This window comes from Lutzomyia longipalpis, chromosome 4 (assembly GCF_024334085.1).
Source record: "Lutzomyia longipalpis isolate SR_M1_2022 chromosome 4, ASM2433408v1".
Lineage (NCBI taxonomy): Eukaryota > Metazoa > Arthropoda > Insecta > Diptera > Psychodidae > Lutzomyia > Lutzomyia longipalpis.
In genome coordinates this window covers 23,779,423-23,799,463 of record NC_074710.1, presented here as the reverse complement: position 1 = coordinate 23,799,463, position 20,041 = coordinate 23,779,423, and the positions used below count along the sequence as shown (strand labels likewise).

General features: G+C 35.1%; 6 protein-coding genes across 9 annotated transcripts in view; 2 read left to right on the top strand and 4 right to left on the bottom strand.

The window, feature by feature from the left end:
- Window positions 1-20,041, bottom strand: part of LOC129795035 (probable asparagine--tRNA ligase, mitochondrial) — a 1,173,171-nt gene that overhangs the window by 468,258 nt on the left and 684,872 nt on the right. The gene's annotated exons all lie outside the window — the stretch shown is intronic.
- The window catches only part of LOC129794972 (mucin-2-like), an 826,140-nt gene that overhangs the window by 333,200 nt on the left and 472,899 nt on the right, over window positions 1-20,041 (top strand). The gene's annotated exons all lie outside the window — the stretch shown is intronic.
- Window positions 1-20,041, bottom strand: part of LOC129795002 (sodium-dependent nutrient amino acid transporter 1-like) — an 899,230-nt gene that overhangs the window by 468,258 nt on the left and 410,931 nt on the right. The gene's annotated exons all lie outside the window — the stretch shown is intronic.
- Window positions 407-11,181, top strand: LOC129795045 (hydroxyacyl-coenzyme A dehydrogenase, mitochondrial-like). 4 transcript variants are annotated; one of them, XM_055836065.1, is made up of 5 exons: window positions 414-530; window positions 677-1,010; window positions 1,123-1,365; window positions 2,695-3,028; window positions 4,921-5,273. In XM_055836065.1, the coding sequence occupies exons 2-5, from the start codon at window positions 906-908 to the stop codon at window positions 5,157-5,159; spliced, it is 921 nt and encodes a 306-aa protein (XP_055692040.1). In that variant the 5' UTR covers window positions 414-530; window positions 677-905; the 3' UTR covers window positions 5,160-5,273. The 4 variants fall into 4 exon arrangements, with proteins under 4 accessions (XP_055692037.1, XP_055692040.1, XP_055692038.1 ...); XM_055836062.1 differs by lacking the exons at window positions 677-1,010; window positions 1,123-1,365; window positions 2,695-3,028; window positions 4,921-5,273 and adding exons at window positions 7,248-7,298; window positions 8,810-9,590; window positions 10,687-11,181 and having other exon boundaries at window positions 407-530; XM_055836063.1 differs by lacking the exons at window positions 414-530; window positions 677-1,010; window positions 1,123-1,365; window positions 2,695-3,028; window positions 4,921-5,273 and adding exons at window positions 6,651-6,798; window positions 7,248-7,298; window positions 8,810-9,590; window positions 10,687-11,181.
- LOC129795067 (mitochondrial 2-oxoglutarate/malate carrier protein-like) lies at window positions 11,182-16,551 on the bottom strand. The gene is made up of 3 exons (XM_055836098.1): window positions 16,087-16,551; window positions 11,938-12,530; window positions 11,182-11,844 (listed from the first exon to the last, which is right to left on the bottom strand). Exons 1-3 carry the CDS (start codon window positions 16,140-16,142, stop codon window positions 11,567-11,569), a joined length of 927 nt encoding a protein of 308 aa, XP_055692073.1. The 5' UTR covers window positions 16,143-16,551; the 3' UTR covers window positions 11,182-11,566.
- Window positions 17,173-20,041, bottom strand: part of LOC129795019 (protein CBFA2T1) — a 39,221-nt gene continuing 36,352 nt past the window's right edge. The window contains exons 6-8 of the mRNA XM_055836026.1: window positions 19,582-20,032; window positions 18,788-19,054; window positions 17,173-18,485 (exon numbers count right to left, since the gene is read on the bottom strand). Coding sequence (XP_055692001.1) covers window positions 18,330-18,485; window positions 18,788-19,054; window positions 19,582-20,032 — 874 coding nt within the window. The 3' untranslated portion in view covers window positions 17,173-18,329. The remainder of the gene's footprint in view (window positions 18,486-18,787; window positions 19,055-19,581; window positions 20,033-20,041) is intronic.

Here is a 20,041-nt window from a genome sequence, read left to right as displayed (position 1 = left end):
CTTTGATGTTTTCTTTGTAAAAACGTTGATTTTTACGTTTGACTCTTATTTTTAAACGTTTCCAAACTCATTCTTTGGCTAGGCTCTTACCCCTTTACCCCAGCCTCCCCTAAAAAAATTATATAATATTGGGCCTAATTCAGCGACCAAGAAACCCTTGAAATTCGCTTGAAATTTTGAAATTTCAGAACAAAATTCAAAGATTTCAAGGGTTTCTTGGTCGCTGAATTAGGCCCATTAGTTTGATAAAAAAACGGGTAATTTAAAAATATTGAAGCACCAACCGTTAATATTTAAAATATAACCGTTTTCTTCTCATTCAAAAAATATCCCATTAGTGAGCTTTCAACTATGTGCATTATGCATGCATTTGGGAGCTTTTTGAGCTTTTGCTATATACGGGGATTTTCTAGTAGTCGTCTGGCTACTGTCAGATTTTTTTTGTATTTTGACGGAGTTGCCGTATTGATTTTCCACACTTTTCACGCACGTTTCCACGCGGAAAAGCCCAACTTGTTGGCTTGGAAAATGTAAGTAGCCCTTTCCCGGATACCCTGGTAGTCTGGAAGCTTTTTTTTTCTACTCACTGCCTCCCTTCAGTGCCCTTCTGGCCACTACACCCTTGTGAGAAAAATATTTTGACAAAAGCATGATTGGTAAAAAAAATTTCTTCTAGACCGCATTGGGGATTTTGTGAATAGCTCTCGTGGGATTGATTAGCTCCCTTCGGTGTGGTGTGAGAGATTCTCAAACGATCAAAGAGAGAGGGGAGAATTTTGAGAAGAGTTGAGAGAGTGAATTGATAAAAAGAAAAAAAAGTTCGGCTGGAAATCGGTGGCAAAGTTATCTTTAGCGGTCGACAAAGAAACCCGTAGTTGCGGTTGCACAGAAGAAGGGAGATTAAAATGTCTCACTTGATGCGCGTGATCACGAGAAAAATGTCCACATCCCGGGGAATCGAGAAAGTTGTGGTGATTGGCGGTGGATTGATGGGAGCCGGAATTGCTCAGGTAATGTTAGCAGCACACTGAGCCCCCGATTTGGTGGCTCTGTGTGCGGTGGTAAGTCCGCGGTTGCACGTTGGCAGTGAGGAGGCTCACATACGAATCTATGTTCCACCAGGTTGCCGCCTCGTCGGGATTCCGCGTAACACTCGTGGAGATCAATGAGCAACTTGTGGAGAAGGCCAAGGCGAACATCCAGAAGAGCCTTGGACGTGTGGCCAAGAAGCAGTTCAAGGATGACGAGGGGGCTCAGAATGGATTCATTTCCACCACCCTGGGGCGTCTTGATGCAACGTGCAACCTCACAGATGCCGTGCGTGACACGGATCTCGTGATTGAGGCAATTGTGGAGAACATGAAAGTGAGTTTGCATTTTTCACATTTTCTTTTAACATTTTAAGATGAAAAAAAAAGCTCCATTAAATTCTTAATTTATGAGTGCTGTGATAAGAAAAAAACGAGGCCATGAAAAGTTTAAGGTGCTTTTCATAAATGAACATTTTTCTTGTAGAAAATTAACTTTTTCTTCAAAAGATTTTAGTATTTTTTGCTCAAGAAATTGAAAAATAATTTTTTAAGTCTTCTGGATGGAAGAAAAACATTCTTAATTCCGGTTAAGCCAGGAAATTTTTTAAATAGTTTGTCTAAAAATGTTTTGAGAACTTTTAATTTTTACAAAAGTTTAACGGATTTAGTTAAAGGAAGGGTTGAAGAACATCTTTTGTGAAATGTGTGAAATTAAGAATTGACTCTTAGAGAATTTTAAGTCAGACTTAACGAAAATTAGAATGAATTTCTGGACGTATCTGGGTCAGTTTTAGTATTCACTTTGTCAATAAAATTTTTACTTTAGTCAGTTAAAATGTATTTAATCCGTGTGAAGATGAAAAGTCTTACACAAAGAAGGAAAAATTTATAACTAAATTATCACGAGTCTTTGAATCTTAAGTCGGATTGCTTTAAATTATTTTGTTGAAAATTCTATCCTAGTTCCATTTTAGTTTTAAGAATAGCAAAATTATTTTGTGTTTTAGAAAACAATTTATGAAATAGTTTTTTTTTTAACCTATTAGAATTTTAAAGCACTGTCCTTATTTTTCTTAATAATTCATAAATAATTCACTTAAAAATAAAATTGTTTATGGATGATATTATTAGTTTTTATTATTTTTAGAATGAATAAAATTTTTTATTATGCCCTTTGCAAACTAGTGCTTATGGCCATTTATTATTTTTAGGAAGTCTAATATAATTCTTTAAACTTAACTTTTTATTAAAACGTTTTTTTATTCACAATTTTATCAAAAATTTACATTTAAAAATTTAAAAACTTTCCTACTCTTAGAATCCAAACTTATATTGTATTTAAAAATTATGTGAAATGAAGTTTTCCTATAAAAGTTTTTTTTAATTACCTAAATCTGACTTTAGGATTTTCAAAAATTCGTTTTAAAAGTTTATTATTCGGTTAAATAAAATTAAAGTTTTGAATCAAATAATTTAAGAACATTCTTTTTCAAAAATAATTAAGATATTTAAAGTATTTTTAAAAATTTAAAATGATAGAATATTATTCTATCTAGAAAAAATCAAGAGATGATCCAAAATTAGATTCATACTTTTGAACAAATTATTTAATTTGAATTTAAAAAGAAATCAAAAAATAATTTTTTTCTCTCAATTTCTTCAGGTGAAACACGATTTATTCGCAAAGATCGACTCTGTTGCACCACAACACACAATCTTTGCCAGCAACACCTCCTCTCTGTCGATCACGGAGATCGCGAGCATTACAAAGCGCACTGATCGCTTTGGGGGTTTGCACTTCTTCAACCCAGTGCCCGTCATGAAGCTCCTGGAGGTCATTCGGACGGAAAGTACCTCCGATGACACGTACAAGAAGATGATGGACTTTGGTCAGGGCATGGGAAAGGTCTGCATCACATGCAAGGACACCCCAGGCTTTGTTGTCAATCGCCTCCTTGTGCCTTACTTGGCTGAAGCTGTTCGTCTCTATGAGAGGGGTAAGTCAATCAAAATAAACAAAATTCTTATCACGATATGTGCCCTCTGACCTCCGCGCTTTGTATTCTCATTGAGAACTTTGTCTCTTCAATGAATTGCCCTCTTTTCGCCTCAATTCAATCAATCGCGCCTCAATCAACCAACAATCAGCTTCTATTTTGAGCGCCTATCACTGGGGATTTTCTCTTATCAGATAACTCTCTGTTGTGGGTATAGATAGGTAAATACCTACACGTAATTTATGAAGAATATTCCACTGAAGCTTTGGGAAAGTCAATTCATTGTCAATAATTCAAATAGAATGGAAGAGGAAATTGATGAGGGTTTGATGGGGACTTCGTCAATATTTTATTTCGTCTAATTTATAGTCAATTGAAAGTTGCATTCTAATTGTTAATTTATTCTGTTTACTCGTTAAAATTTTAAAATCTGCTCTATGACTTGAAAATGCTCCAATTTGATTGATTGAATTGGAAAATTCTAAAATTCTAGATGCTCAATGGATTGACAAATTCTTTTATTCTCATGTCCTGGATTTTAAATTTTACCTAAAAGTGTCTAAAATCGAATTCATTCATTACGAATTCGCAATTCATCAAAATTATAATAGGAAAGAAAGTACATGCTAATTACAGAAACTGAGGATACTGAAGGCATGAAAACTTATAAAATTTACAATAAATTAAACAATTTTTAAAATTAATGCTTATGACGTGATTCACACAGCATTAATTCGAAAGAAAGTACGCTGTTATCGTATATTTGTTTAGTGAGTTCTACTTCGAACGGAGTATTGTGAGGCCATGAGATCATTATTCACCTATAAGATTCACCAAGAGACGAGCTACCCGTCCATGGATGATGGTGCGTCCATAGGGGACGAGCACTCCTAGGGTGGTTGGGATAACTTCTCAGTCTATCTTGCCAAATATTTGAGATCATCACCCATGCTATTATCTTCTATATATGAAGCATTGTTTAAGAATGTTAAGTTAATGGACGCATTTAAAAGTCTGACATTGTTACATAACCTAACATTCTTAAACAATGCTACATGTCTTTTTTACTTTAAACTCCAAGTTAAATTCTGGACCTCCGGAGGATACTCCAAACTTCTTCTAAAACATGTTCTGGAAGTTTCGCACTTAAGTATTTCAGTCTTTGTTAGGAAGCAAAGGTTTCACCTTCCCTCAAGTATGCCCACTTCCACTACCGAAGGACCTTCTTCAAGTGCTGAAGATTCTAGAACTTTAGATGTACTCAGATATAAAAAAACACTCTCGATCAGTACATAAAACATATTAATCACGATTAATAAACTGATAAAAAAGCAATTTTCTATTTTCAAAAAAAAAAAATGAAATGTCAAACTCTCATCAACAAGCTCATATTGACGAAGCATTGAAACATATGCTTCATGCATTGAAAGGGACAAAATGACAAATGGGGGCCATTTTTGCAAAACTTTATTGCTTTTTTCCTCTGTGACACCAGTGGAAAATGATGAATATTTTTGGCGATTAAGTTAGATAAAATAGAGAATTTTGAAAAATATTTAAGGTTAGAGAGAATCGATAAATTATTATTTAGAATTCCAACTCAATTCCAATCAATTTTCCTCAAAAATAAAAAGATCGGTTTTCAGCTTCAAAGAGTTTTTCTCACAGTTCACCACTTTAATGTGTAGATAGACAAAACAAACAGAAGTGTGGCTCTGGAAAAATAAATAGAAGATTAGCATTTTGATTAGAATGTTTAATTATATGAACAGCAAATTACCGCATTTTCCCGCCTATTTACTATTATCACAAACTTTTTTTTTTCAATGTAAATTAAATCTAATTAAGTAAATTAAATTTAATAAAACAAATATTTATTTTTTTTCTTGCAGGTGATGCCTCAGCAAAGGATATTGATATTGCAATGAAATTGGGTGCTGGCTACCCAATGGGACCCCTCGAATTGGCTGACTATGTGGGTTTGGATACAACTCGAAGCGTTCTTTCGGGATGGCATGAAAAATTCCCGGAAAATCCTCTTTTCCGCCCCATTGAGACGCTCGATAAGTTGGTGCAAGAGGGAAAGATGGGCGTTAAGTCTGGTGAAGGATTCTACAGTTACAAGAAATAATTTTTAATTTAGAAACTAAAAAGCATTTCTTTTCCTACTTTTTGTAAACAATAATTTTGTTCTTTTGATACATGAAAAAAATATTTGCAAATAAAGATTTATGGTGGCGCGCAACCTGCTTTTTTAATTCACCGCCCGTGAGTAAATGTCCGGAATAGGTGATAAGGGTGTCCCCCATTTGCGTTCAATTCGTGGGTGTGTTCCCATGTCAGGCGAATTGCGCCGAAAGAGCCCATTTATTAAGCTAAAGCCAGCAATTTGTGCATGAATTAATCACCACACTCCGTAGTTTGTGCTTCACTATTTGACTCACTTTTTTTTTCCTTCAATTATGACGGTGATAAGTGAAGGAGAGGTGCCAAATTAGTCACTACCAGAGTTGTGAATTATCTAGATTTGAGAATTATTTTTACCTGTTTGTTTGGAATTATAACTGAGAGGCAATGAGAAGTCATAAATATTGCCGAATTTTCTTTAGAATGACGATATTTTATTAATAACTTTTTTTTTATTAAAATGAATTTAACCCTTTCGCGTTTTTTTGGGTCTTACGTGAAACATTTTATTTTTTAGAATTTTAATTAATTTAGTTGGTATTCCAATGCGTTGAATTCACATAAATGAGATCAAAGAAAATGTTCTGAGTGAGAAATTTTCTCTGAAAGCATCCACATTGAATGTTTCAGTATTTTTATGTTTCATACGGAAGCGAATGGGTTAAAAATGTGAAAAATCTGCTTCAGATCTTCTAAAATAAAATAAAAATAATTCTCCAACAAGGGGTGTTTATCTGAACGAAAATCTTCAAATTATTCGTAAAGATTCGGATTATTAGCTAAGAAGATTTGAATTATTCGTCAAGAGGATTCGAATTACCTACTATATTTTTCAAGAATATTCGAACTATTCGTTAAGATTTAGATTGTTCGTCAAGATTCGGATTATTCGTTAAGTTTCGTACTATTCGTCAAAGTTCGGATTATTCGCTCGAAACTAAAATTATTGGTCAAGATTCGATATATTTGTTAAGAATTTTCGAATTATTCGTCAAGAAGTTTCAGTCTATTCTTAAAATTCTGATTTTTTTCAGGAGCATTCGAAGTTTTTCTTAAAATTCGGTTTATTTTTTAAGAAGATTAGAAATATTCATCAAGGTTGGGATGTTTTGTCAACAGTCTAATTATTCGTTAAGATTCGGACGATTCGCTAAAATATTCCAAATAGCCAAATAAACACCCCATATTCTCTAAAAATTATTGAAAAATCATAATTATTATCTCGCGACAATTTAAAATAATTTTAACCCTTTTAAGACCATTGCGACCATTGCATAATTTCTCTTACCAAAACGTGAAACATTAGAAAAGAAATGTCTTTAAGATCTCTCTCATCTTTTATCTATAAAAGTATCCGATAAAATTGACTCTCAACTCTGATCACAAACACTCTAATGGAAACATAAAAGTCCATTTTAGTACATTTAAAGTTCTTTTTCTTTCGTGAGCTCCCAAAAGAATAGCATCGTATTGCCGGAAAAGTGCACCGAAAAATAGAGCTTGAAATGAGTTATTAACACCCTAAATTAAGACTTAATTTCGTGACGCATGAGTGTGAAGAAATTAAAATGAATTTCTTCAATGTAAGTTGAGTTTTTTTTTCGAGTCAAAATTGTGGGTTTTACTTTTATCAATGAAATCGGCTGTGGGGATAAAAAAAGCGATATGGGCCAGGTCACGAGATCTTTTTCTTTTTTTTTCTTTGACTGACAAACACAACAAAAAGGGCGCAGATGATTAAAAGAAGAGGACAGGCCAAACAATTTATCGCGATTGTGCGAAAGACAGAGTTTTGCGTAATTAATCCATGTTGGATTTTTTTTCATATCCACGCGAAAGTGATTTCCAATATAATGGACTTTGGCAGTTGAGTTCTTCTTGCCAAGCTGGAAGCACTGAATTTTCATTTTTATTTGCTGAATTTTTGCTTCCTCTTTGACTCCTAATTGAAATTCCAGTAATTTTATTTTAAATGAATTTTGGCAGTTTGAATTTAAAACTTAATTTTTGATTTTTCTCTTCTTTTTTTCAGGTATGAGTCGACTTAAACTGCCACCGTACCAGCGAAAGAAAAATTCTGGAGGTAAGAAAAACTACATAATTAAATCCCGGAAGTCCCCTTTAAGTGGCTTGTTGAAGTGCATTCCCCCCATTTACAAAGCAAACAAAACGCAGCAGAGAAAAGGCAAAGAATTAATTCTCCCAACATTGCGGAAAGTGATTTAGAGCTTTGTGAAGTGAAAAATGATTAAGAATATTGTGCAAAGTCTACCGATCTTAGTTGGAAAAAAAAGAATCAACTGCGAGATGATTAATTTTGTTGTCCAAGCTTCCCGCAGATGAGATCATTCAGTCACAAAGTATTCTCAGAATGAGCCCACGCTTCAATTTTTTTTTAAATCCTTTTCTGCATTGAAAACTTTCTCAATATGCTGCATTGCATTGCTCAATGAAGCATGCAGCTCTTCTCTCGTATTGTGCCACAATTTGTGAATTTTTTTTGAAGCTGAGTTTCTCGTAAATTACTTAACAATTGATTGTGTTGCATGTTGTGGGTTAAAAGAGAATTGAAAGGTGCTCTAAAGTGGTTAAAGAAAAAATTGTTTGAGTGGTTAAAGTGGTTAAAAAAAACTTATCTGAAAGAAATTTCAAGTGTTTTCACTGCAAGAAAAATTTTAATTTAATTTATAGGGAGATTGTTTAACCCTTTCACGTTCATTGGGTTATTCGTTGAACTAAATGTGAAACATTAGGTACATTTTTCCGTACTTCAAGAAATTCAGTTATTTTTTCAAATTGGGAAAATTACTTAAATTCATTTAGATTTTAGAAAATTTAATGTTTCATGTTTGGATTAACCCTTTCGCGTTTCTAGGATCATACGTTGCCCCAAACATGAAACAATTTTTTTTATGAATGAGATAGTTTTTCCTAGTAAGAAATACATGAAATTCACGCAGAAGAAGTCGAAGAAGACGTTATGCCTTGTTTCAATGTTTTTATGTTTCACGTTTGATCCAAATGACGCCAAAGAGGTTAACCAAATTTTATCGTCTTTTGGAATTTATAAATATTTTGAAAAAAAAAAAAACTTTCTGGAATATTTGAAGACTTTCTGGACAGTTTTTCTGGATCAAATAAACTTTGGCAGTATATCTATAGTTAAAAGCTTGAAATTGTAATAATGCTGACCTTTCAATAGATAGCTTACAACTATGAGATAAAAATTATCTTTTTTCTGGTCATTAACGACGATTTTCTTCTTTTAAGAAAAAATCTTTATCAGCCTTCATTTAAATTCAATTTGATCAGAAACAGACAACAGATGAGTAGTACTGAAATTTTAACTAATTTTCGTTAAAAAAGTTTGTCAGCCATATTAGCTAACCGATTTGAACGACTTTTAATCCGAACTCTGAATGATAAAGGATTTTTAAGGCGAAGAAAATGAAAAAATAAAGATTTTCTCCATATTTTATTCATTAACTTTGTAATTCAGCCTCTAAAAAATATTAACTTTAATCTTTAAAAGTTCCAATTTAGGCTTCAAAGCCTTTCTTATTAATTCCATTACATTTTAATCCTCTTCCGTAGGAAACCTCTTCCGTAAGTCGTGCCCACCGTCGTATTTGTTGCCCTTCAGTGAAATGACCTCCGTCCCCAGCACAAATATCCCCAATCTTCCCGTGGGCTGTGTCCCACTCGATAATCAGGTGGCCGGTCACACATTCCAAGCAGGCGAAATAGGGATCCTCCGCGAGAACGACGGGACGATCCTGAAGCCCGCTGCAAAGCCCCTCTGTGGGGCACGTGAGATAAAATTCTACGAAACTCTCCTGGATGCCACAGATCCCAGTCTCGTGGCACTGCGTGATCTTGTGCCAGAGTACCGTGGCACACAGAAACTCTTCGTTGGTGATCGCTATGTGGACTTTATGAAGCTCGTAGATGCCACGGATGGTATGCTGGAGCCCTGTATAATGGACGTAAAGATTGGCGCAAGGACGTGGGATCCTCTGGCCACGGAAGAGAAACGCGCAGCAGAGGAACAAAAGTACTTAGCGTGCAAGAAGGCACTTGGGCTGTGTATTCCGGGCTTCCAGGTGTACCATTTGGGCACGGGACGCATTAAGCGCTACAGCAAGGACTACGGGAAGAAGCTCAATGAGAAGACTGTGCGTGATGCACTTCGGATCTTCCTCAATGCTGACTCTGGGCTGTGCAGGGCACTCCTCGTGCAACTCCTTTCGGGCTTGTGGGCCATTCAGAAGTGGGCACGTACCCAGAAAACCCTCCGACTCTACTCAAGCTCCGTCCTTCTTGTCTACGATGCACGTCGGTTGCGAAGTAGTCTGCAATCAAAGAGGAAGATCAGGTATGTTGGTCAAGTAAATTCCTCCCCATTCGGAACAATTTACTTCACTGCACTAGTAAATTACTAAAAATATATGGAAATATGTTGTTATAGCGAAGTATTGGGTTTAAAGTTTAAAAAAAATGAAAAAGTCGGTTATTACAAATTTAAGTGGTTTAACGGTTTTAGAGGATCTTTTTTTAGTACTCAAACAGATGGAAAGACCGTCCTGAACACCATAAAAATTTTCAAGCTGCTTAGGTTTTTCTTTACAAGTCAAATGTATTATTTGCGAGCTAAAAATGTTTACAAAAAAAACAAAAAAAAAAAAAGATTTTCAAGCGTTAAAAAGACGTTGAACCTCAAACATTAAACAAAGATTTAAAAGAAAAAAAAACATCAAAGAATGTTATAATTTTAAAAAAAATCGTAAAACCTTTGAAGATACGTCAGATTTTAGGAAGAAACTTTAAATTTTAGATTAAACTTTCAATTTTGTGACAAAAACCTCAAATGTTAGTAAAGGATATCAAATTCTTGAAAAAAAGACGTTGAAATTTAAAAATTAAATGTCAAACGTTAGAAAAATTCGTTGAACCATAAACATTGAACCGCGAGATAAACATCTGTTAAAATTTCAAAAGTTAGAGTATAAATGTCAAATTTTAGAAAACAATTTCAAGGTTAGAAAATACTTTAAATGTTAGATGAAACGTCAAAAATTCGAAAAGAACATCAAATATTTAAAAATATATTTTTGTTAAATCCAACAATTTAAATATCAAACTATTTGAAAAAAAAAACATCAAACGTTAGAACAGCAATGTCAAATTTTAGAAAAAAAAATGTTAAACATCTGGAAATAAAATTTAAACTGTGGAAAATTAATATTAAATACTAAAAATAAGTTTAATTAGAATAAACGTCAAACGTTAGAAAAAGCGATGTCAACTTTTGAACAGTTTTAAAATAATGATAAAAGTTAGAAAATATACAGCAAATATAATACGTCAGAAATCCGAAAAAATAAAATGTCAAACGTTAAACAAGAAACGTCAAATGTTCTACAAAAAATTTTAACGGTTTTAATTTGTATTTTTTTTTTTGGATATTTTAGTGCGCCCACGGGAACTCCACCGACGCCCCCAACTGCTGAATGCAATGGCTCCCCGACGCCTTTCAATTGGACCGTAACCCCAACACCGGATCCTATTCAGTCGTACCAGAAGATCCAGCGAAGTCATTCCACACAGAATAACTACGATGAGGACCTCAAGGAGATCCGTGACAAGTACACCTTCATGCTGCACCGAATGTGCGCCATGGAGAAGAAGGAATGGGCCACGGTGAAGATGATTGACTTCGCCCACGCCTTCCCGGCCGATGAGGATTCTCCGGATACGAATTATCTCTTCGGCATTGAAAACCTCGTGAAGATGTTTGAGGATTTCCTCAAGGAGTGCGAATAAACATCCCCCAGCAGTGAGAAGAAGAAGAGCAAAAGTATTAAAGACATCGGCACCCTACTTAAGTGAATCCATTTCATACTCTCTTACACCCACACCTTTTTGTAATGATGATGAAGAAAAAAAAAGAAACATTGATAAAAACATTTTTGTGAGAGTTTCTCTAATAATCGCAACGCTTTTATTTGCACAACATTTTTTACAAAGATTTGTTTTTTATACAAAATGATTTTCTTAAAACATTTGATATTGTCTCTGATAAAGGAATTGTCTCATCTTTGATGGGTTTCAATCTTCGTGCGAATGTTCATTTCGAGGTAATTCAATTTACAAAAACAAATTGCTGCCTATTTCGGTCCCTTTTTAAGAGGCTCTTGAGCGCATAGTTAAAAAAAATATTGAAGAAATATACATATATTAGAAAAATAAATCTTTATTTGAGAAGAAGAAAAAAGAAAGAAATAGTAACGAAATGCGAGAAGAATCGGGAAGTTTCAGAGAATGCAACAATAAAGAAGAAAAGACGCACATTTAGAGCCCTGATGAGCCACCTGTTTCACCCAGGACCATTCGGTTGTAGGTTAGGTTCATCTGCTCAAGCAGGATGAAGGTGAGCACCGTGTGGGGACCGAGACGCGCGTAGTACGGTGTGAAGCCTTTCCAGAGGGCGAAGAAACCTTCACGACGAATGACTTTGACCAGGACGTCAATTGTACCCTTGTACTCTGGCTTTCCCTCCACCACCTTCATGTTCTGGATGCGTGTCTTGGCAATGTCCACTGGCATTGATGCTGCAGTCGTTATAAAGCCTTTACAAAAACAAAATGGCCGTTAAATAACCTCAAAAATCAGCTTCCAAATATAGCGTTGAAACTACGAAGAAAGCCTTAGGAATGCCTTACCTGAAATCATACTGGCGACAAAGTGCATGAAAATGCCTTCAGTGAACTTCCCCGTGGACAGCAAGTACTGCTTGGCTTGTGAGTAGGAAGCCAGTTGTGCCATATTAACCACCATGGCTCTCCCCATGGTTGGAATACACCCACGCCACAGTCCCATTATGCCCTCTTCGCGTGCAATACGCGACAAGGCGTTAACGACGCTCGTGTAATTCCGTCGCTCAGCCGGTGGAAGACGCCCATCAGCCGTCATACGGATGAGGGAGATTTCCGCCGGTGTGCCAACGAAAGCTCCCGTAGCTCCAGCAACCATTCCCATGCCCATTGAGGCAAATAATCCGGGACCTTTGCCCTGACTCTGTCGGTACTTCTCATTGAGTGCCGTAAAGACACCAAGACGCGTTGTAGTGTACGTGGCCTGACGCAGGAGACCAGCTCCGATGCCTTTGTACAGCCCCGACACACCCTCCTTCTTGAGGATCCCAGTGAATGCCTCAACGGACGTCTTGTACTCGCGTGCTGTTCCACCTTCGCCCTGGATTTGCATGCGTGTCTTCACGAGATCTAGCGGTTGGACCACGCATGTGGCACCCATGCTGCAACATTTAAAGGTAAATATGTTGTTTATTTTAATGAAGAAATACTCAGAAGCTGAAAGAGTTTCAGAAAAACGTTGAAACTGTTGAAAAATTAAACAAGAAAATAGAAAAAAAAATATAATAAATATTATAATTATGCAAATCGTATAGAACGCCATATTGCTTTGTACATTTACCCGTTATAAGTTTTTTTTTAACTATTCGAGCTATTTGTCCAAATTGTACAAGAAAGTGATTATTGATGTGCCAAGCCAAGATGGCGGATGGTGGCCATTTTTTATTAAATTCAATATTGGCGCACACGAATTTTTAACCTCAAAGTATGAACGTTATTTTTTATCACAAAGAGAACGTTTTCTAGTTTGTCTTTTGATCGGAAAAAGCAGAATATAGCATTCTAGGAATAAACGCTGTCAATATAGGCTGATCGATCGGTCGGAAAAAAAATATTTTCGTGATTATTTTGATCTCAAATATGAAATTTTTTGAGAAAAAAACGGTTATTTTGTAATTTTTCATTTATCTTCCCTTTTAACTTTTGAAAATAATTAATTTGTACAAAAGAGCTAGGAAAAATTTTAGGGTAAAACCTCAAATTGATCCTCAAAATGTTAAATAAAAAATTAAGTTTTCAAAACTTCCAGAAAATTTTTCCCTAATTAAAAAAAACTCTGTGAGTTTTAAAATGAATTAAGCCACATTTCAGAGAAAACTCCCTATGTTTATAGAACAACATATCTACGAATTTAATAATCTATAGGGGAGGGCGGGGCTAATAAAGTCACTTAAGGGTTTGGAAAAAGCTTAAAATATCATATTTCCTAGCTAGATAGAACAAAATGATCTGAGAAAGAGTTGTAGAGCAGTAAATTTCCTAAAGAAATGAGCTATACATTTCGCTTTATCTGTTTGGGAAATATGACATTTTGAGCTTTTTCTAAACCCTTAAGTGACTTTTTTAACCCCGCTCTCCCCTAATCTAATGAATTTAATAATCTATGATCCATAGAAGGTGGAATAGAGAATAATATCTTTGTTTTTTTATTTAACAATGAAAGAAAATGTTAATTTTATGAATTTTCCGATTTTCTATAATAAATAGCTTCACTCACATAAGTTTTTTTCTGATCCATTCCTCACCTAGCATTTTTTTGAAACTTAGAAAGAGCTTGAATTTCATGCATTTTCTTTGGTTCATATTGAGTAAATTAATAAGTAAAAAGTGGGGATAATGTTTTTATGTCTTCGAAGCGTTTCAAAGTTTGACGGAGTGTTTTTACAGCTTTTTTTTCTTATATTACCTGTGTTGGAACCACAATATAATTTCCTAAAAACAGTTGTCTTTGCATGTAATCATTGTTTATTCAGCGGTTAACAAGTCATATTAGTTGATATTTCACATAAATGAAACACTAATAATTTTTTAATAATCAATTTATTTTACTGATTATGCTAATTAATGTTTTTTTTTTTAACTGAAAAGTTCGTTAATTTGATTTATCCAATAACAATTATAATAATAATCTAAAAAAAACAATCAATAAATTATTTGTAAAATGATAATTTGGGCATTTTGTGCAGAATTTGATGAAATTCATAGAAAACTTTTTAAATTTCTATCATTTTCGAATATCATTTAATCGAAAGGACGCTACTTTCATCCGCCATCTTTCTTTTATCCTCCTTATTCCTCATGATTTTCATACTAATATTAGTCAATTCGATCGAGTCATGGCTACGCAGATGGAAAATCAAGGCCAATGAACAGAAATCCGTCCAGGTTACCTTCACACTTAGAAACGGTTCTTGCCCACCAGTACTACTGAATGGAAGTGAGATTCCCCAATCGAATGTCACCAAATATCTCGGGTTGCACCTTGACAGGAGGTTAACCTGGAGAACTCATCTATGGATGAAAAGGAAGCAACTGAGTCTTAGGTGGAGGGGCTTGTACTGGCTGCTTGGAAGGAGATCTAAGATGTCTCTGTCAAACAAAACTCTGATCTACAAGACCATAATTAGGCCTGTGTGGACGTATGGCCTGCAACTGTGGGGAGCAGCAGCTAAGTCAAATGTGGACATAATACAAAGATTCCAAAGCAAAGCCCTCAGGCAAATCACTGACGCCCCCTGGTACGTAACCAACGACCAGCTGCATAGGGACCTGAACGTCCTCCCGGTTCAGGAGGAGATAGCTGAGGTCAGCAGGCGCTACAGAGAGCGACTGCTTGGGCATGAAAATGACCTCGCTGGGCAGCTGGCGATTGACAATGGAAAGCCGAGAAGGCTTAGGAAGGTGAAGCCTTCCGACCTCTTTACCCCGTTGTGATCGGTGTGCTTTAGTTTTATGGTTTTTCCCCGACGTTAAACCATCATGTCTCTCTTTTTATTGTCTTGTATTAAAGTTTATTGTACCCCCTTGTGCAGATCGCTTTATTAAATACGTTAAAAAAAAAAAAAAAAAAAATTAGTCAATTCATCTAATGCATTTAATAACAAAATGTGTGAAGAATCATGGAAAACTTCTAATCTCATTCAATTTATTGGATTTTGTGTTCATTTGAATTTTATCTCAAACAACAAATTTCCCTTTTATTTATTTTTACAAAAAGCACAACAAATCGCTGTAAATTCCTTGACACTCTTTATCTCTTGTGACTTGAGGCTGTTAAATATTGATTAGATATGCAGAATGAGAATTTATTTTTCCACTCTAACTCATCTCCTTTCCACCATATTGCAAAATCTCTTTAGCGGTTCGCTTGCAAAACTTTCGATGTTTTTTTGCTGCGCGTCTTCTATGTTAATTGATATGATAAATATTATCAAAATCAGTGTATCTCGTCGTCAAGTGAGGGTTGTGTAACACTTCTGGAGTTCTTGTTTGTTTGATTTCTTTTGGGTGCGGAGGGAAAGTAATTTCCCCTTTGCGATTAATTTGCAGGCATGAAGCTAAAAATAGCCGCCATATGTAATTAATTGATTCGTGAAGCCAACCAAATTTTTTTTTCGAATGAGAATTTCTTTCTTTTATTGGTTGTTGACCTCGTAAATTTAAAGCGATTTCAGCAGCTGATTTGCACGAAAATATGAAAATTGCAAAAATCTATTTTTAGTGTATGCAAAAACTGTTGCATTTGCCAAGAAGTTGTCTTGTTTTTCTCTCAACAGCCAGGACCTTGACTTACTGATCTACGTTCTTAGACAACGCAGCCGAATTAAATAAGAGAGAGAGGAAGATCGCTCTTAATTTCTATTTTATCTTATTTTTGAAGCAACGCCGTCTTTTTTTTCAATGAGTTATTTCATTCATATTTCATGGAGCGCTGCATTATGTAATCCCTTTCCTACGTCTTTTGCCCCGTCAATTTAATGGTTCAAAAATAGAGCATAAATTAATCTTTTTCCTCTCAAATTTTCCTATTTTTTTAGAAAACATCGCCAAAAAAATTATTTCTTAAAAAATTTTCATCGCAATCTTAGCAATCTTTTGGGGAATTTTAAAATATTCAAAATATTCCGGAAAACTAAAAGGAAAAACATTTTTTCTTACCCAGAAAGGCCGCCAAAGAGATACTTGATGTACCCGGGTTTTTTCTTATCACCCATCTTCACGTTATCATTCACAAAATAGCACCGCAAGAAAAGTCTTAAAAACTCGTTTTTGCACAGCTATAAAAATTTAATAATTCTTTCCTCCACCGAAAAAAATCTCGTTCGATAAGATTTTTTCTTTGCGACACGAAGAGATTTTTGAAAGTCAAAAAATCCCTCCAAGAAAAAACAGAAATGTCGTTTTTCGGCACTTTTTTGCTTATTTACATTCGTTGGAGGCCTAAAATGGGGTTTTCGTGGGAAAACAAGACTTTCCAGATGCTCTTTTTCACCCCAAACTTCCGCACGTCGCACGCACGCGAATCTTTTTTTCTCACCAAAATTGTGCCACTGACATGTTTCACAGAAATGCGCCAAAGATGTTGCTTGAAATTTGCTTCGTGTGACTGAATTTTGAATGTTTCCCGTGGAAGCATGTTAAATGGCCTAGATGAAAGCTTCTGCGAGAATCGGAAAAGCCTGTTAAATGTTTAAGGGATATTTTTTTGAATTTAAAAGAAAACGGCTGAAAAGCAAGGGGAGGATGTTGCAAATGCGACCTTTTGGACTCAACCAATATTTTCTCATAAACCTCTCCTCAGATAGAATATAGGGGAGACCGAGGTTAATTTAATATCAAATTTTAAAATAGCTAGCAACTAGCAATTTTTTCAAAGTTTTTTGCTTTTATTGAAATATTCGAATTTAAAATCGAAATTTATTTCTTATGGTAGCATGTTGTAATTTTATTTACTTTTAGAACTATCAAAATTCTTGACATTTGTATCGCTTCTTAAAACCTTGCGTATGAGTTCGATTTAAGCAGTCGAAGCATTTTCGAGTTATGATCGATTTTTGATGAAAAAATTGTAGCGGCCATATTGGCTAAAGGCTTGCACGATTTTCAATTTTTATTTATTTTTTTATTAAAAGAGCTCATGTTTTAATGTTTCACATTGACCTGAAAGCGTAAAAAGATCTCTTAAAATAAAAATAAAAAAACAAATCTTGACGCTGCTATAAGAGAAAATTCAGTGAATCCATTAGAATCTTTTTAATTGAGAATTCAATTACATTACATGTGTTTGGTGCTCCATTTTATAAATTAATCAAAAGTCCACTGTGCATCGACACCTTTTCTCATCATGTCCCTTCTTAGACGCCGAAGGGACATCTCTTTGCCTTTTATTTAACTCATCTCCTCCACGGAATTCAGAGATTGAACGTTTTTCTTAAGTCATCTTAACATCATTTTTACTTTACTAAAAATCTCCCATACAGAACGCAATTTTATGTGCACTGAATACCTTTTGCTTTGAAAGATTTTCTTTTAATTTAATGTTTAAATATTTATTTAATTTATTCGAAAAGGAATTGTTGTAATTCTGTAAATTTCATAGGAAACAATTTCAAAATGGCTGCCAAAGATAGAGAACTTTGAGGTTATAATTTCACAAAGAGGTTTAATTCGCATTCTGTTTTAATACAGCTTTAAAGAAACTTAATTCACGAAAAACATCAGAAGCCTTTTGGCGTACTTTACCGAAATACAAAATGGCGAACAAATATTTGCAAAGAAAGGTTCTCAGCGCATAAAAACAGCGTCCTTCATCACTTAGCTACGAGATTTGATATTTTTCTTCATTTTTTTTTTTTAATTTTTTAAATTTATTTTCTTCATTTTAAATTAATTGTAATATTGCACATTTTATCTACTTAATATTTTAAGGTTTTTTTTACACTTACGCTTCATCTTTAATGTCTGTGGTTTAGCTGGTAGAGTTTTCTTTTTTTTTTTTTGGGAAGTTTCACAACTCAAATGTTCCGCTGATTAATTCAGCGTAAAAATCTTCTTAAATCTAAACAAGAAAAAATATTTGGATAACCACATTATTCTTTTTTAAATCTATTTTATAAAATAGTTAAGAAAAAAAACACGGGAATTAACTTAACAATTAGGAAACACATTGTCAACATCAGTCGATTTTTTAAATTTCTTAAACCACCGCAAATGAAATTTTAGGCGGGAAAACTGAGAGAGAGTGAAGTTTTGGTTTGGAACGTGCGTGGGTGCATCTTTGGGCATTTTGCAGAAATGACTCGAAAGTGCGTTGGCGCAAAGATTGTTGGTATTATTTTGTGTGTTGTTGCAAAAATTGACTAGTAGAGAAACTTCCTTTTTGGCTTCAGTGCTTTAATCCGTCATTTCACCGTGGAGGCGCTACCGTTCGCCACGGAAGTCGGCTGACTCGATTGTGTCGCCGGCTGGCTGCTTGGGGCCGCCGTTGACTGTGGCGGCGATGAGCGGGCCGGCACGTGATTTCTTAGCTTTGGATCCAGACGAATTGTGCCGCAGATCTGTTAGAAAAAATATGACAGATGTCATTTAATTAGAATTATTAGAAAAACGTTCGCCATCTTGGAATATTTAACGTTTGAACTAAAGCAAAATAACTAGTAATTGAAGTCTAGAATTCTAAAGAATTCTAATTCTGAAGTCTTAAATTCTAATAATGCAAAGTATTCTTAAAACGTTTCTAGAAGATTTTTAATAAAAATCAGAACTTTGAAAGACATTTTGAAGGCATCTTTTCACTTCATCAGGTCTTGGACAAAAAAAGATAAAAATCATAATTTCCAAGAGCCAAACAATTTTTCACCTTTATATGCTGCTCCCAGTCTTTGTGCTGACAAAAGGCGGAACAGTACTTGGCCAGACCACATCCTGAACACGTCTCTGTGGCTTTCCTACCACACTTCCAACAGACATTTGTTTGGGTCTCTTCGGGAATTGAATCTGCGGCTCCTTTGCCCAGTTCTGCGAACAATTTATCCATCTTTAGCCTCTCCTGGGCTACAATTTCCAGCGCTCTGGCCTCTGCTGCAGCCACAGCACGCTGAATCTCAATAACAGCCTGCCGTTTGACCTGAAAATTTAGGGAGTTAGTTATATTTATTTATTTTAGAAAAGAATCTAGGATACTAAGTCCTAGAATCTAAAATCAGGATTACTGAATGTATATAATCCTAAACCTAAAAATTCGGATCTCAAAAAATTTTGAATTAATAAAAGACTAAATTCTAGAATCCTTAATCTAGGATAGTAAATTCTCGGATCCCTAATACTCATTAAACTTATTTCAATTTCATCAGGTGCTTTTCGCTCTAATACTCAAAGATCAAAAAACTGGAATCTTCATATTGAATTCAAAAACTAGAATCCTGAATTTAGTTTTAAATTCCTGAATCCTTATAAAAACCACTAGAATCTTGAATCTAGGATCATAAATCTTAGAATCTGGAATTTAAAAAAATCTCCAAATACTAAATTTCTAAATAGAAGATCTTTATTTATTGGATCCTTAATTCTAGGATAAAAACTCTAGAACCTTTAATACAAATTCTAAACTCTTGGATCTTGAAGTTAGAGTCCTAATAATCTCTGGTTACTAACTTGGTTCACAGCATCTTCGGCACTTCTCTTGAATTCCGCCACTTTTTCATCTGTGAGTCTCTTTATCTCCGCCAGGGAAGCTTCCTGGTAATTCTGGTGGGTATCTGCACCCCTCTGCTGGAGAATGGTGATGGCACGCTTCGTCTTGTCCACCATGGCAGAGATGCAGTTAAGCATTGTGTGAATGTTCTTCCATTCCTCATCAGAACGTGCACTACGAAAGTCCAGAGGACGCAGATCAGAACGCTCATCCCGTCCAAAGGATGGCTTCTCACTGCTCCCAAAATCCGTGTGCAAATGCGGTGCTAGCTGGTAATCAAAGAGTGGTGTGTGAGCAGGTAGCAAATGAGCTGCCGTCGAGGATCCTGAACTGAGCATCAGCGAATGATGGGGTCGCTTTGAGGGTAGTGAGTGTTCACTCCACTCGTGCTGATGCTGTGTGTCAAAGAAACTGCCAGAA